The following is a 17,468-nucleotide window of genomic DNA, read 5'->3' as shown; positions in this document are numbered from 1 at the left end:
CTGGGTCCAAACACCAGTTTAAGTTCACTTATCACATATATTTATAAGCATATTCATTATTCCAAGAGCAGAGGTGTATAGTGATAAAACCCCTCCTATGGACAACTATTCTTAGCTTTTTGTTTTTCTCCCTCTTTCCTCACTTTTTATTGATTCCAGAGCTTTGTCACAGTTTGTAAATAGTCTTATGTTTAAAACAAAAATGCAGAGTTTCAACACATTCAGTTTGTGCCACTCAAGTAAGACTTTGAGGAAAAAAATAAAACCAAGTCCTGCATGTTTTTGCAATTTCCCCTCTAGCTACCTATACAGCACTCAGAGTAGCCTCCTTCAGCTTTCTTCTTATTCCAATAGCCCAAAAGAGCATCATCAGGCTTTGCAATTCGAAAGAAAAAAAGCAAAACTGAAATAGTATTTTCTGTCAACTTCACATGAGTAGATTAGCTCCAGGCACTTTTGACAAGTATCCAAACAGTGCTTCTGTCAGCTGCATTTGTTGTCTCAACCTTGAAATCATTAGCAGTTTTGGAGCTCAATTCTCTGTCAAAAGCATAACAGACTTAAATTTTAAATTTTTGAAATAGAATTCTCTAATCCTTATGACAAATATACATCTCCCTTCTCTGTGTATTTAATTAGCAAAATATGTAGATTTCTACATACGTCAAAAGTGCTGCTAAACATGAAACAACAGATCTATACAAGGAAGCAAAGCACTGCCTGTTTTAATGACTCAAGCCCAGAAAGTTTCTCCTAGCTCTAGAAAAAGTCTAATAAACTCAGAAAATCCTGATTCTCAAATACAATTTAGGTTACAATTATTCAGTAGTAACTTCCACTCCCAGTTTAGAGGATTCTGAGTCACTCCTGCAGCAGGAAGGAGGGCAGAGGTGGGGCAGCAGAGGGGGAGTTAATCGGAGTCTTCCTTTTAGCCAAAGCTTGGTGCCTTGTTTCTATTATCAGGGACTGAGGCTCCCAAAAGCATCCCTACTCAGTGTGATGGCTGACTCTAACCACAGTGCTGATGTCAGGATGAAGTATTGCTCAGTCTCTCTCTGCTTCAAAACTCAGGATGAAGTATTGCTCAGTCTCTCTCTGCTTCAAAACTCAAGACAGAAAATCACATGCACAAGGCAAAATTGTCAGACATCATCAATAATTATCTAAAAATTACACCCTCCCCTCCCTTGCATTTATTTGATAATAAAAATATTTTTACAATCAGTCTTCCCTCTTCTTTCAGGGCATCAAAATGTTATAGTTTAAGCATTTTGTTCAGTTGGAGGGCTTCTTCTCTGGCTTGAATCTGATCCCTTAACGGTAGTGAATGCTTACACACACTTCTAGCCTATCTCCTCTGAGGCAGATTCATCACTCAAGAAGATAGAACCATAAAATATAAAATGTATGAATGGCTGTTACTTGAAAAAATAAAAAGAAAAAATAAAGACTTCATATCAGGTTGATTCCAAGGTGAATGAATGTAGACTGTATAAAATGTAGAGCAAGGGGAGAAAAATTTTAGATGACCTGCACTAATATTTAACTGAAAAAGTGATGTATTTGTTCCAGCAATTTCTTTTAAACTATCTCATTTACTATTCCCTCTTCTGATACTGCTAATATTAAATTCTCACTGACTTGTTTCACTGACTTAATGAAAAATATACTAATAAAACTAGTAATTGGGTTCAATTATTGAAGTCTCTGTTGGTATTGAAAACTTTAATTTACACCCAACTAAATCACAGTTACAACAGTAGGCATTTTTAATGACTATTTATAAAATGATAAGCACAGTTCTTTCATTAATCAAGATATTTTACTTTATATTTTAAAAATTCTTCAAGCATGGAAGTTGCAAACCAGTTGCTTCTGCGTTGGTTTTCTTTTTTTTTATCTATTCCATTACCTATATAAGGACATCCAGACTAAAAATTATTTAGCAATGCAGACAGAATGTATAATTCACTTCAAAAAGCCCCCAAAATAAAGGTATCAAAACATTTATTTAATGATTTATGGCTTTGGTTTACTATCTCTAAAGCTTATAAATATTGTCTGCAAAAACAAAACTGCTGACATCAATATTATGAAACTGACTGGGAATATCATTGGCATATTGTGTTATACCATCCAACACTGGCATAAATATTTTTTTCTCTCCATTTACACATTCATTGAACAAGAAACATCTAAAACATTAAAATTGTACCATAAAATACATAAATTAGTATTAATAGCAGCTATTAAGTTCTTTGAGAAGAGGTTTGAAATGTTCTCTCTCACTACAGCCTACGCCTGTGCATTTAAGTATCAACCCACATTGTCCAGAAGTTCAGCAGAACTATGCAGCTTCCCACATGCCCCCAAAATCTGTCCTATGGAGAAATAGGGTATAAGGATAACAAACAGCAGCCATGTAACATTAGTATAATCACAGTCAGTAATAGTATGCCACCTCTGACTATCAAAAACTAGAGTTAAGGCTTATCTTCATTCACCACAGAACCAGAAGAGGTTGCTCACGTCACAGAAATTACTGCACACATATTCTCTTATTTGGCAGAGTGGGCTACAAAGTATCACATCCAGTTAATATAAAGCAGTTGCAATCACTTTAGAAAACAGTAGCTTCACTACTAGCGCTGACATAATGTTACAGTATCGTTAAGCAACAAGATAGAAAGGACTCTCGAGAAAACTTTGATTTTGTACAGGATGCTTTTAAAGTGTTGTCACACATTACAGGGGACTTAATTATAAGATGACCAACCAAGCATGTAAAATAGCTTCTTAGTAATAAATGGGTGATTGTGAGAACAACATTGCACTACTTCCAGAACAAGGTGCCTAAAGAAACACCTAAAAACCAAGACACGAACCTAAAAAAACCCAACCCCCATAAGCAACAACCACCTCACTACTCAAATACTTTCTATCTAAATTACACCACGGTCAGTAGAATTCAGTAAACTATTGATTAAAACAAAGTAACTCTAGGGAATGACTGCAGACACTGCAATCCTATCAGGCATAGCACTATATAGAGGAATTGTACCCTACTATTGAAACCCCAAGCTCTTATGATGTGAACAATCACTGATGATACTTTAAGTGACACAAGGAAAGCAGTCATGTTACTGACCTCACAAGATGAGCATTCAGGTTCTAAGCGTGATTAAAAGAAAAAAAACTAATATTTTCCCCATAACAACTAACCAATCTGGATAAATCTGTAAGTGGTATGTAAGGACCTCCAGCAGCTGACAGTGTAGGAGTGGGAATCCCAGACCCAGTACAACACTCTTCTGAAAAGCAGGACTGAATTCACACTGCAGGAAACGCATGTCAGCACAAACATAACCTCCAGCAATTTTCCTAAAAAGAAAGCTCCAAATCTTTAAGCATCATTTTTGGTTTGGACACCCTTTGGTATATTAAGTTGAAAGACTAGACAGACATTCAGAAAAGAAAGCTGCTTCTAGTAACACTCCTAGCAGTTCCCCAGTCCCTCAGACCAACCATCCTGCAGGAGAGAAATTCACTGAAAACCAGACTGGAAGACACAGATGTATGGTAACTGTCAAGAAACAACTATTAGCTAAGTAACTAACAGCAAGATTACTTTGCCCATTAAACCAATACTTACCCTTGCATTCCAAAAATGCAACAAAACAAAAAGGTTAAACTAACAAAAACATATAAGAAAAGCAGAACCCCATCCCCTCTCCTATTTTGTACATATATTTTGAAGCCTAGCCTTTAATCTCTAGAATCTGCATGAAAACAGGAGTGGGCGGCTGCCATGGAAACACAATTTTCCCAATTTATGATTTTCTGATGTTTCTAGGGTGGATTACTGACTGTAATAAACAGGGATTGAGGTTTCAATAGTTCAGGAGTTAACTAGAATAAATATTTTTCTTCCCTAAAAAGTCTGCCTGCACCAGCAAAGTAACAGGATCTAGATTAAAATGTTCTAATAGAAAATAAAACAGATTTTTCACGAGTCTCCATCTGCAAATGCAGACAGTTTCAGAAGGATTTTAACGCGGCAACAACCTCTCTGTTTGTGTATACTTAAGAATAGGGAGTGCATCATAAACTAATGATCTTGTTCAGTTTCTCCAAAACAGTAATGCACAGGGGACTCTGCCCATTGAGAACACACGACGAAAGACAATAAAACTCTACAGCACTTGCACACAATTCATATGGACAATATCAGTTATATAAAGAGTTTCTTAAGATTTTCAGCAATCCCTGCAAGCTCCATTCTACACCTTGAATGACAAGTGAACAGTTTTGCTAAATAGAGTATGTTTCTTCTTAGTGGTCCTATTTATCAAAACAGATTACAGAGAAATCAAGGAGAGATGAGAAGCTTCTGTGACTACACAGAAAGAATCTCAAACTGGTGTCAGAATATGAAAGGTATGAGCAGGACAAACAATTTTCAGCTCTACCTAATACAGGCTATGAAAGCTCCTGAAAAAAATATGGCAAGGGATACTATATTACTGTGGCTCTCTAGCAGCACCCTCCAGGTGGAAAAACAGATTCACTGCTGCTGTGCCAGTGTTTTTTCCTGGCTCTCTGCCTTCGGAAAAACAGACCTCAGCAAAAAAAATACTGGCATTCAGAAAAACGCCCTGCCTCATTTACTTGTACCAGTCCATTTCTGTGATCCAGTGTGAGAGCTCATCTGTGCATGTATTGCCCTTAGGTTTCCAGTGGTACCCAACATTTTTGATGCAACTGAAACACCAATTGATCTTTAAAAAAAAAGTATAGACAAACTGAAATCCCTGAACACTCCTCTGAGTAGTTCCAGCTTAGAAAAGAAAGTCTTGGGTGTTTCATAGACAGGTAGGTAGTTGAAACAATTTGCTTAATGTGCAGCTGAAAACAAACAAACAAACAAAAAAAAATATTGAGCATCATCAGATAGGACAAGACAAAAAGCCAGTGTTTTACTACAGCATAAAACCTTGATGCAACTTCATTCTAATTATCACATGCAATAGCAGTCACTTCACCTCCATAAGGATATAGCGGAGTCAGAAGAACACTGCAAGATGAACAACAACACAGGTAGTTAAGGAAAAACAGTGGTTGCCTTGTGAGTAGAGATCAAAAATGGATCACTAATAAACTTGTGTTCCGCCACCTTCACTGGCTGTGCTTGTGGCGCACCCTTGAAGGTCAGGCCACAGACAGTAACCATCTTGCAGCTCAAGATACAGGACTGAAAACAGATGCCCGGTACATTTCCAGTGCATCAAGATATTACAAGGTTTTATTAGTAGTAGATGGGCCACTGCTAATAATGATGGAAGAAGACTGGTTTTTTGGGATGTGAAACAAGATACCAGAGAAAGAGGCACTGGACTCATCACAGCCTTTTAAGGACAAAGAAAAAGGCTGATTGCTGTGCTGTTTCTGCAGTGTAAGTCTAATTTCTGTCACATACATTTTCCTCCACAGCAATGTCAGAATGTCCTCCTAGGTATTTGAGGATATCTGAAAACCTTCAGTAAGAATAGACTTTATTCAGTGGTTTGCAAAAGATCCAGTGAGGTTCTAAAAATTTATATAGGAGTCTTTGATTAAAATAAATAAGACACTGGTTCCTCAGAAAAGAGCAACATGAGCTGTATACATCAAAATGATAGTATTAAAAAGGCAACCTCACAGAAATAATTTATTTATCGTACTGGAAAGGTGTTTATGAATTGTTTTTTCCACAATAAGGCAATCTGCTTTACTGTGCAGTAGTGACAGAATAATTTGTTTTTTCATTATCCAAGTTATTTATTATTTTAAGTACTGATCTGTTGCAATTTTCCTGACTTATCACAAGACAACCGCACTTATGGGAACAAGATGAAATGCAAGAAGAAACATTTTTTTTGTCAAAGTTAAAAATACACTGCACTGGCATCCTAATTTAACATTTCATTCTTTGTGGTATGATTTTGTTTACACATCATTCTTTTGGAGAAAAAGCCCAGGAGAGCAGTGACACACACCTGAATCATTCACGTAACACACAAATCAGTTTGAGTAAATCCTTAGCGAGCAATAGATCTAAGTCAGACGGTCCACTTGAGAACTCTCATTTAACTTCAGGCATTAACTACACTCTCCTGTAACAAAATATCTCCACCCACAATTTCCACCTCTTCCTCCTAAACACACCTCAAAGAAAAGAGTCTCACAGTTATAACGTAACAAGCTGCCCTTGTACAGTACAAATTTTTGGTGCAGTACAATTTTTTTTTAACAATAATTAATCTTCAGGACTCTCAAATATGCAAAGCACTTAAAACTTCAAGAGTCCTTAAAAAACTCTTATCCATTGCAAGTTTACTTAGGGAGCTCTAAAACCTTCAGTAATGCTGATTGACTATTGGGAAGGCTATTCCCCCTCTTGATAGAGCATGCAGATTCTGAAATCACATCCTTACTTCAAAGAGCCACTTCACAACAGCATAGTACATAGTGCTCAAGCTCCTGCTTCAATCACACCCTTGTCAGTCAGACCAGTTGCAGCTCTTCCTCTAAGCACCAGGATGTATTGATCTCCCACTTCCAACTATAGACGGTTTAATTCTCTTTTCTCACCTCCTCACAGTTCACATCTCAGTCAAAATTAGTATTTCAGCAACATGGCTGACCACCTCTAAGCAGCACACATTTCATGCATGCTTCGTGTCTTATGTGATGACTAACAAATTAATAAAACCCTTTCTAGACTATAATTAAGAGCATAGACAGGAGCAGCACCAATACCATAATGCTTATCTTTTCATTCTTAGATTTAACAGTTTCTAACATGGAAGCAGATTTTAATACAGAAAATATCCAAGAAAAACAAATCTAGAATAACTAAGTAGGAATTAATTTAAGAATAAGCCCATTGCCCAAAGTCAGACAGGAAATCCGAACGAGCACAGAAAAGTTAAGGTTAGAAAAATGTTTTTTTTCCTCACAGACTTTTCCTGCTGGTAAAGAGAACAATGCAATTACAGGCATCCTGAAGGTATAACAATAAGTAGAAAGCAGTTTTCAGTTGACTATGCTAGCACTTTTGATAAAGTAACAACAGTTAAGTAAAACAGAAAGAAATACTTGGAACTTCCATCATTTGATTACTTTAACAAACCAAGTGTGAAACATAAGCAGTAACCCCCAAAAGCTTGAAAAGTATCTGAAATATTCATGACCTATCCATAGACACAAAGTTACCAATCAAACATTCACAGGTCCTTGGCCAATTCATTCTGAGCTCAAATGAAGCTAAGTTAAGCATCTATTTGATCCAAGATGCATGCATTATTTAGCATTAGCTAGATATTTGTTCATTTATGCAGACATGTGCCAACTGGATTTATGCAGAAGGGTACCCATTTCTACTTAATTTGAAATGTCCTGGTTCTCTCTCTGAAAGCTAAACCACAGTGATTTATACCATTTAGGTAGGCTTTGTATTTTAGCAAAAGCATACTTTCAAAAAGCTACAGTCAGGAACTCTTCCAGTGGAAAAGTGAGATATAAAGCTCTCAGCGCATCTCCAATGAACCAGATGTCAACATTTGTGTTGCCTCCTCTTCTACACAGGTGTGACTCTAGGTATTTCCACATGCACAAAACCAGCCACTGATTTTTCAGTGTATTTATGTGGCTTTTCTGGCATACTAAAATATGCACATAAGGGTAGTCTTTCAGGGGGTTAAGGGGAGTGGGCGTGGGGTGGTGGTTTTGTTTTATTGGTTTCGGTGATTCGGTGTTTGGTTTTTTTTCCCCTAGTCTATGCAGCTGATCAAACTTTGCATCACACACTTTAAAGTCCTACATAAATATTTATAAGGAAGACTGATAAAGAACAGAATGGAAGTGAAACAAGAGCTGTAAAGGACTAGAAACAGTGAGAAACTGAAATAATGCAAAAAAACCCTGGCAATAAACTCTGAAAAGGTAGCTGCCTTCAGTTTCTTTTCCCTATAAATCATTCCCTGTTGTTCCAGACTTATGAATGTAGACTCAGCTATAGGTACACTCCATATGAACAACTTTTCAACTCTGGTACTTTTAAACTTCCTCTCAGCGTCCCAAAGCATTTAATAACTTTCCAGTATTCTCAGAACTGCTCTAGAGCCCACTCTCAAAGACAAAGAAATTTTGAGAATAATTAAAATAAGAAAATTAATGCATCCTTATTTAAACTTCCTCTTGCCCTGCCCCCTGCAACATCAGAGCAACACTCAACACCCAGACTGGATGTGCTATTGCTTGACTGTACTTAGCATTTAGTATGTGGTAAGACTATGAACTACCATAGATGAGGGAAGTTTGGCTGAACAACACAAAAAACAGTCCAAAATTTATAAATATTTGCTACATCCTGAAACATTTCTGTTAATCTGGGAAATATAGGCTAAATCTGTAGCCTTTATTCAGCTTATTAACATCGCTGTTGGTCATGTTTGCTTTCAAAGCATAAGAGAAGAAGTGATATTTAAAACAAAAACAAAATTAAATATCAAATGGCAAAACATTTATTTTCTCCTGTCCAAACACACCTCAGTAGCACACAGACAATGTGAGCTAACCCAAACTGTCACAAATACTGTATTTATTTATCTGGCACTGCTGAAGCCAAATGCTGAGTGAGGGAGATACTAACAGAGGGCAGGACCAATAGAATTAGTGCCATTAAGCTGAAGCAAACAAGTCATCTTAGGTACTTGAGGGGAAAGAGAGGAGGTTAATAAGAACAACAATTATTGAGTAACCAGAGTCAAAAAGCAATGCTAACACAAGAAGGATTAAGAACCCAGAACAATAAAGGGAAGGAGATGAGACTAACATGGGGGCACATCTTACAGAGCTGAGCCACTGTTTCACCACTTACATTTTGAAGTACCAGCAAGGACAAGATAAGGTAAGCAAGTTGGAAATAAGAGAAAATGGGTCACAGAGTAGTGGAGATAAAATGAGGTAATGAACTGTTCAATTTGCCAAAGGACAACTTCAAAGCAACACTCAGATGTGAAACTAAATGTGAAAGATGTGAAAGGAGATTAGAGGCACCCAAACCTTGCTCAGACAGACCTGGGAGAACCATTTCAAGACCCATTTGTGTTGCAGAAGCTCAACATGGAATCATTAAAAAAACCTGATTAAAAGTAATCTTACAAAATAAAATGAAATGTTTAGGAGGTTTAATGCTTGAAGCATGGGCAAAGAAACGTTAAAAAAAGTATCAGGAGAGCCACTGATAAGAGGTGGAATAAATGGAGTATCCTTTGGAAAGAGAGAAATCAAGTCATATCTCTGCAATATTCATCTCATACAGTTGCACCTCAAATCTCCACTGAAAACTCCCAGTTTAACACAGACTACATATGGAGCACCTTAAAGGTAAAGCAAGTGACACCGGCCAGTGATATCCACCACAAGGCACAGAGTAACTGACAGCATGGAATCACAAAGTTATTTTATGAACAATCCACTGAAAGGGTAGTTTTGGCATAACATTTTGAAAATAAAAATCACACAAATAAACTTCATTGTGTTCCTCAACCAAGAACATCTCTATTTAACATCCTAATCACATCAGTCAATTACTTAACCATGCTGAGAAAGCAGAAGAAACACTTCTAATGGGGTTTGGGGTTTGTTTTGGTGGGTTTTGCTGTTTGCGTTTTTTTAACCATGCAGTTTTCACTTTCAACCTGAAAAAAACTTTTCAGTTTAATGAAGTTTATTAGCAAACTGCAGCTTCAGTAAGGAATGGGTCTGCTAAGAAAGAGCAGTGAAGCATTGCCATGGAGAATCAAACCAACAGACAGCTGTCGTTCAGCTCTCCTCCTCTGGCAATAACTAATAAGCAACACAAATGGCATGTCAAACACCATGTGCTAATAATTCACGTTTGGTATAGCACAGCATCATTACATGATATCTGGGAATCTTTTGGTTCCATGGAATCTTTTGGTTCCTACCAAAATAACTGCTAAGAAATAGTCATCCAGTCATAATTTAAGAAATACTTGCAATTGCATACTGTGCTCTTGCTTGCATAGGTATATAAAAATATAAAGTGATACACAGGGTTGCTTTAACTTTGTGCTATTGCAGACCATTAATACAGCTCGTATTATATACTTGACTCAGACAACTATATCCAGTACTCACCACGACATCCCAAGAATTATTGCCTTTTTGAAAAATGAAAGAATTATCTCCAAAAGCTCCCGAACGCACTCACTAGAGTCTTAACCTCAACACATAAAAAAATATCAGTTATTCTTTAAACATAAGGGTAAGGATTAAACAACCCAGAGGTGCCCTCTCCTTCATACTGCTACAGTTCACTAGTGATCCAAATGAGCCATCCAGCACCATTAACACTTAATTTTTCAACTTCGGAATGATGTATAAAACCTCAGTCTTATAAATCAATTTGAGATCTTCAGATGAGAAGCTCTACCAGTATTATTTGCTATTATCATGCACATACTGTAATCTAGCATGAGACACAAACAAGTCTTTAGAAAATGACCTGTAGAGATCTATCACCTTCCACTGACCTCCTTCAAAATGTATTTGGATTTGTTACAGCCTTTTATTGTACTCTGGCACTAATAATCTACTATTTGATCATTAGTAAATATTCACAGCAGATGTGCCTACAAACAGAGCATGATGCTTTAAGTGGATAAGAACAAGAAGAGATGAACTCTCAAGAAACAAAGATCCTGAGTTTATGCTAATAAATTTATCTTAAAAGACTAAATTAAGGAGAAACATATGCAGATTTCCTTATGCTCTTCTATTTTGGAATTAAGTCACAGAATGCTGCTCGTGTCAGACTACATTTTCTGTATATCCCACAGTACTCCAAGTGTTTCTGTATTACTAAGTTTTTCCAAATTCAATTTTTGCCCTCACTAAACACCAAAGCAGAAAAGATGTAAGTGTAGTGTTGGCAGAGAGCAATTAGCTATGTAAAGCTGCATTTGTTCTCCGTCCCTATTTACACCACACAGATGAACAAATATGATGATAAGATGGAACCGGCTCTACTAGAATGAATTTTTCCAGTGGCGAAACCATTCGAACTTAATTACTGATCAGAGTTGGTGAGACAGACTCTACAGGCTACATGAATGAAGAAATGTAGATGCAATAGAGTTTTTTACTATCAAAAAGTATGTAGAAATTAATACCCTATTATGTAAAAAACCAGAACAGGAGTACCAAAATCAGAAAACTAGAACAGCATGTTATAGTTACAACAGTACAAGGCAGAGGTAAGTTTTAGTTCTCAAAAACAGTTTTGAGTCACCTTTGCAGTATAAATCTGCATGGGTAGGGGGATGATACTACTGGTCAGTTTAGTAACACACAGAAAGCCATAAAGACATAAATTTCCTGTACTTTCTTTTAACATTGCTTTCACAATTCTTGTTCAGTTCTTACTTTTGTATGCCTTCCTTAACTTTAGAGTAAAATAGCAGTTCTACCTGGCTGGATTCCAAAAATATCAGGAAACTGAGTATGTGTCTCAGAAATCCTTTAGATGAAATTTTATAGAGAGTGTCTCAGTTGTGTTTTACTGGGTAAGGGTGGAAGCAAAAGAGGTGGAGAAATTAGTCACTAGGAAGTATTCATCATTTCTCCTGTTCAAAAATTTGCTTCATTCGATAATTCACAGTAGCGTATTTGTCTATAAAGCTTAAGCAACTTACTTTGCAGTGGTCATACTGCTGCTGTAAGGTTGGAACATCCCCTCCAACAGGCATTTGCTTTTTCAGTTCTTCATCTTTCGCATTCAGCCATTTGATTAACTCTTCCAGGGATGTCAGCAATCTGTTCCATTTCTCTGCACTGGCCTCCAAGTGAGCCCTGTGAAACAACATTAATGCATCTTTAAAGCCCTGAATAGCAAAACCATGCAATAAACAAAATTACTCCATCAGTAAGATAAGAATATTTCAAGTGCAAAGCAACTTTGTGTTAAAAACCCCTGTACTTAAAATACTTTGCACAGCAAATCAAAATAAGCAAAGGAGAAATAGGGGAAAACAGACAAATGTACCTGATGCTTTAACTCATCTAAAACCTTGAACACTTCATGTTTAAGCCACATAAAGGAATGCTGTGTTTTGTTGTGACTTCACCACTGTAGCACGTGAATCACAAGCATCATGTTCTGAGCTAAAGCACTGCAGAACTGAACTCTTTCATGCGAGGACCTTGACTCTCAAGAAGCAAAAAGCAGCAAGTTCTTCCAGCAGTGATCAACAGCAAATTGCTTGTGCTGCTGAACATATCAATAAGTAATATAGGTTATTTAATACATCATCTTTAGTCAGTGGTGAGTTACTAGAGGATTAACACAGTAAATCTGTTGTTCCTTGGTTTAGCTGATGAAAAAAAAGCCTAATTCCACAATACTTTTTCTATACTTTTCAAAATACCTTGACTTGATGTCCTCTCCCTCAAGTGTCTAAAAGATGCATAGAAATCTTCAACAGGGACTAGCTACTCCTCTTTTACTGCAGTCATTCTATGTTATGGAATCATTCAAGACCAGCATGTGCTTAGTTTATACCAGTAAACAACAATCTTTTTCTCCACATAGGTGATGGAGTAGAGCTGAATGGTTTTCACTGTAGTCTGCCACCAGCTCTGCAAATTCCTGCCCTGTTTCTGATGGATGAACGAACTAAACTCTACTCCCTTTCCTATTTTGCACATTGCTGGTTATTTTTTTTTCTGATTCACTGTGACTCACATCTTGAAACTTTCAACTGACTCCTCTTGTATTATCATCTCAAATGGCATTTGAGTGAATGTTTGGAACTGATACGACAATATTTAGATTGAAGGGATGATGTGCTGCAAGGTTAATTTCAACACAAGCTTAGGTTTGGCCACACTGAGATCTCCCAGCGATACTAGGATAGATGAACCAATAAAGCAGTCAGGTAGGAGTGTATGAGGAGAGAAAAATACATAGCAAAAAAAAAAATTTAAAAAATCACATTTCTGGAAAGGATAAACTATCTTTATGAAGAGGAATCTATTCTCCTTCATTCCAGTGAAGGAAAGCACTTGGGCAACTATTTGGGAAAAAAATATAAAATTGAAGTACTTGCTAGAAGCAACATTTTACTGCCTACAGTCTTGTGCACTATGGTTTCTACTGTCCTTTATTGCTCTCACTGATACCGTTCCCTCAACACTGAATTGAAGCCAGCTCCCTGTAGCTCAGGCCTGAACACCTGAGTCAGCATCCCACCATGCAGTAAATTACAAGCAAGATATTGCCATAGGCCTTGGTTTGCAGGCCAGCAGCTCGTGAGTGCAATGTACCGTCTCCACTCTCCTGATCTTTTTACAGTTCTTTAATACTCGCTAACCAAAACTACTTTCAAGGCAACCAAAGTCTTCTTTCCATACAGGCATTTATGAACTCTACAGCAAGTTAGTGCACAAGGTACCTGCTTCACAGCTGGAGCAAGCACCATAGATGGCCAGGAAGACCCTAGACACACCCAGGGACACGCTCCCAACAGCATCGGCTAATCCACATACAGTGTTTGCCTTCTCTTTTTCACAACTAGCTCGACATTGTGTCAAAAGTGTTCTCCAAAATACCAAACTGCAAAGCTTTGTTTATACGCTATACCCTCAGGTGTTAGGTACTCAGAACTGGCCCTTCTTTCTGGAAGTGAAAACGGTTATACTGCCTATTAATCAGGCAGCAGAGAGACATTGTCCTCTCATCTAAGCCAAGGCAGCCCACATTTGAATTTACAGTTTTGCTGTTAAGACTCTGATGGTTAAAAAAATAAAACATTTTTATGAATTTCTGAGCAAAGTGGAGATTGGTGGCCATCTTTGTCACAGTGACCATGAAGTAATCAAGTTTGAAATCTCTGTTGACAGTAGGAAAACTGCCAGCAAAACCTCAATTCTAGACATGAGGACAGCAGACTTCAGGCTGCTCAGGGAATTAGTAAGGAAGGTCCTATTGAAAAATGTTTTTCCAGGTGCTGGGGTCCATCAGTGCTGGTCACTTTGCAAACATTACGTCCTAAAGCCACAGGAGCAGCAGTTTCCAGATGTTGGAAGTCAAGCAGGTGAGGCAGAAGGCTGGTTTGGCTGAGCAGGGATTTTTTCCGGAGATAAGGCAAAGAAGGAAGGTGTGTGTCCAGGGGACGCAAGGTCAAGTGACAGGGGAAGAATTCAGAGATGCTGCTTGCTCCTGTAGGGAGAAAATTTGTGTGGCCAAAGTTCAACTGGAGTTGAAGCTGGACAGAAATGTGGGGAACAATAAAGAGTTTTTTCAAGTATATTAATGGCAATAGCAGTATAGAAATATCATCAGCCCTTTACAGGATGAGGATGGTCACCTCACAAACAGGGACAGAGACAAGGCAGAGGTGTTAACACCTTCTTTGCCTCGGTCTTCAACACAGATGAAGGACCAAGGGTGTCTCAGTGCCCTGAACCAGAGGACCATGACTGTGAGAGTGATCAACTCCCAGTCAACCCTGAAACTCTCCGGGATCTCCTGCTCCAGCTGGATCCCTACAAATCCATTGGGCCTGATGGGATTCATCACAGAACCCTCAAAAAGATGACTGATATCATTGCAAAACCTCCCTCAATGATTTTTGAGCTGTCTTGGGAATCCACAGAGGCCCCCAGCTGACTGGAAGCTGGCCAGCATTGTCCTGATTTTCAAGAAGGGAAAGAAGGAGGACTCCAGAAACTACAGGCCTGTCAATCTCACTTCAGTGCCTGGTAAAGTTATGGAGAAGATTATTCTGGGAAGTACTGAAAAACACCTGAAAGACAACACAGTCATTGGTCACAGACAGCACAGCTTCATGAGAGGAAACTCCTGCTTATCAAACCTAATTTTCTTCTATGACAAGATAACCCACCTAGTTGATCAAGGAAAGCCAGTTGACAATCTTTTTGGATTTCAGTAAAGCTTCTGACACTGTCTCTCACAGGATCCTTCTGGACAAAATGTCCAGCACACAGCTGGATAAACACATCATGTGGTGGGTGAGCAATTGGCTCACGGGTCAAGCACAGAGGGTAATAGTGAATGGGGTAACATTAGATTGGTGACCTGTCACTAGTGGGGTTCCACAGGGTTCTATCTTGGGCTCTGTGCTCTTCAACATCTTCATAAATGACTTGGACACAGGGTTGGAAGAGATACTAAGCAAGTTTGCAGATGACACAAAACTGGGAGGAGCTGTTGACTCCCTTAAAGGCAGGGAGGCCCTGCAGAGAGACCTCAACAAATTAGAGGGCTGGGCAATCACCAACCATATGAAGTTCAAAAAGGAAAAGTGCCAGATTCTGCACCTGGGATGCAGCAACCCTGGATGTTCGTATAAACTGGGGAATGAGAATGCTGGAAAGCAGTGCCAAGGAAAGGGACCTGGAGGTCCTGGTCGACAGCCAGTTGAAGATGAGTCAGCAGTGCCCTGGCAGCCAGGAGGGCCAATCACATCTGGGGGTGCATCAGGCAAAGCATCACCAGCTGGTCAAGAGAGGTAATTGTCCCACTCTGCTCTGCACTGGTATAGCCTCACCTTGAATATCACGTGCAGTTTTGAGCATCTCAATATAAGAAAAATATTAAACCATTAGAGAGTGTCCAAAGGAGGGGCCACAAGGATTGTGAAGGGCCTTGAGGGGAAGCCATGTGAGGAGCTGCTGAGGTCACTTGGTGTGTTGAGCCTGGAGGAGACTGAGGAGAGACCTCATTGCAGCCTGCAACTTTCTCGTGAGGAGAAGAGGAAGGACAGGTACTGATCTCTTCTCTGTGGTAATCAGCTATGGGACCCAAAGGAATGGCCTGAAGTTGTATCAAGGGAGGTTTAGGTTGTATGTTAGAAAAAGGTTCTTCACCCAGAGGGTGGCTGGGCACTGAACAGGCTCCCCAGGGAAGTGGTCACAGCATGAAGCCTGAGTTCAAAGCATTCAGATGATACTCCCGGGCACATAGTGCGACCCTTGGTGCAGGGCTCAGGGTTGGACTCGATGATTCTTGTGCGTCCCCTCCAACTCAGCATATTCTGTGATTTTGTGAATTAAAGTGTTCAGATCTATAGCATTCCGTACTTTCAATAGTGAAATCTCTGTTCATCATGACTTATTACTGTCTTTAGCACATATATATAAGCAGCTCTCACCTCTAAAAATCAGCACTCTGAGGCTTCTGCTCTATTTATTAAGTAGAATTCTTGCATACAAAATAAATTGGAGCTTTGTAAGGAGGGAAAAAACTCCTGCAATTAATTAAAGGGCAATCTAAGGGAGACATAGAGTGCAATACTAATAAGTGAAAAAACTAGTTTGATATTAATGTAAATTATATGGGATATGATACTAGATTAAATGCATTGTAATTTACCACTATTTGTGTGCATGACAGATTAATGACAGGAGCAAAACTTCACTAGTACATGGTTTCAAAGCCAAGTGCAAGTTAATCTTTCAGGGGTAGAGCAGTGAGGGGTGGGGAGGAAAGTGACTACACTAATAGGGACCTGAAAATTTTTCCTTGAGCACTAAGTGAGCTAACCTCTCTCTTGAAAGTTCAGAAAGGCATTAAAGGGAAAAAAATAAAGAGAGAAAATATATCACATCGGCCTGGATTTTTCCTGAATATTACCCTTCTAACCTTACAAAAGCCATACTGAAAATAAAAGCAAGATGCAGCAGCTGAAGAGCAGACAGAAGCATTCAATTCTCCTGGGGAGCAAAGACACACATTCAGCAAACCCCATTCAAAGTAAATGCTGCACAGGAGCAAGGAACAAAGATATGCTCCAATTTGTGTTTCAATGTAAAGTTTTAGTATCACCTTTATATTTGTCATACAGACATTATCAAAAAGAGAAAATAAACTATGCTGAAGTTCTGAAATATTTCTTGGGTGTCTTTCTTCTCAGTCAGGACTTCTGGCCTTTGTTTTGGAATTGGTACTTCTACTAATAAACAATCTGCAAACAAAGCTTCGGGTGTTTGTGCTCACATGATAAAAGAATTGGCAATCTTGGTGATTTACCAGGTCAAGTCATGGCTTAAGAATCTAATCAAAATAGAGGTCAGTTATAGATGACTCATTTTGAGCATTGGTTGAAGCACAAATATTCACCAGCATCAACCACCTGGTATTCAAAAGCACTCCTAAGGGAATTCTGAATGAGCCTGAAAAACACAGATGCTCCCATCCAACTGACCAGATAGAGAACATCCCCCTTCCTCCCAGCCTAATAAAATCATCCAGAAGAACAGCAACTCTGACACAATTCCCCTTCTGTTGACTCTGAGAAGCTCTCTTCACAGCTGGAGACCACCTCAGCTTTTGATTCTGCTGTGGAGGTAGGACTTTTCCTGCTGAGTGACAAGGGAAC

The 17,468-nt window shown here is 38.7% G+C and overlaps 1 protein-coding gene across 9 annotated transcripts in view; it reads right to left on the bottom strand.

Moving 5' to 3' along the window:
• The window catches only part of UTRN (utrophin), a 368,491-nt gene that overhangs the window by 111,858 nt on the left and 239,165 nt on the right, over positions 1–17,468 (bottom strand). For all 9 annotated transcript variants that reach the window (XM_051811059.1, XM_051811060.1, XM_051811062.1 and 6 more), the window contains one exon: positions 11,763–11,919. In XM_051811059.1, coding sequence (XP_051667019.1) covers positions 11,763–11,919 — 157 coding nt within the window. The remainder of the gene's footprint in view (positions 1–11,762; positions 11,920–17,468) is intronic.

Source organism: Manacus candei, unplaced genomic scaffold, assembly GCF_025592945.1.
Source record: "Manacus candei isolate 608988 ecotype Guabito, Panama unplaced genomic scaffold, ASM2559294v1 h1tg000081l, whole genome shotgun sequence".
NCBI lineage: Eukaryota > Metazoa > Chordata > Aves > Passeriformes > Pipridae > Manacus > Manacus candei.
Note: the sequence above shows the minus strand (reverse complement) of the source record. Positions and strands in the feature narration are given on the sequence as shown.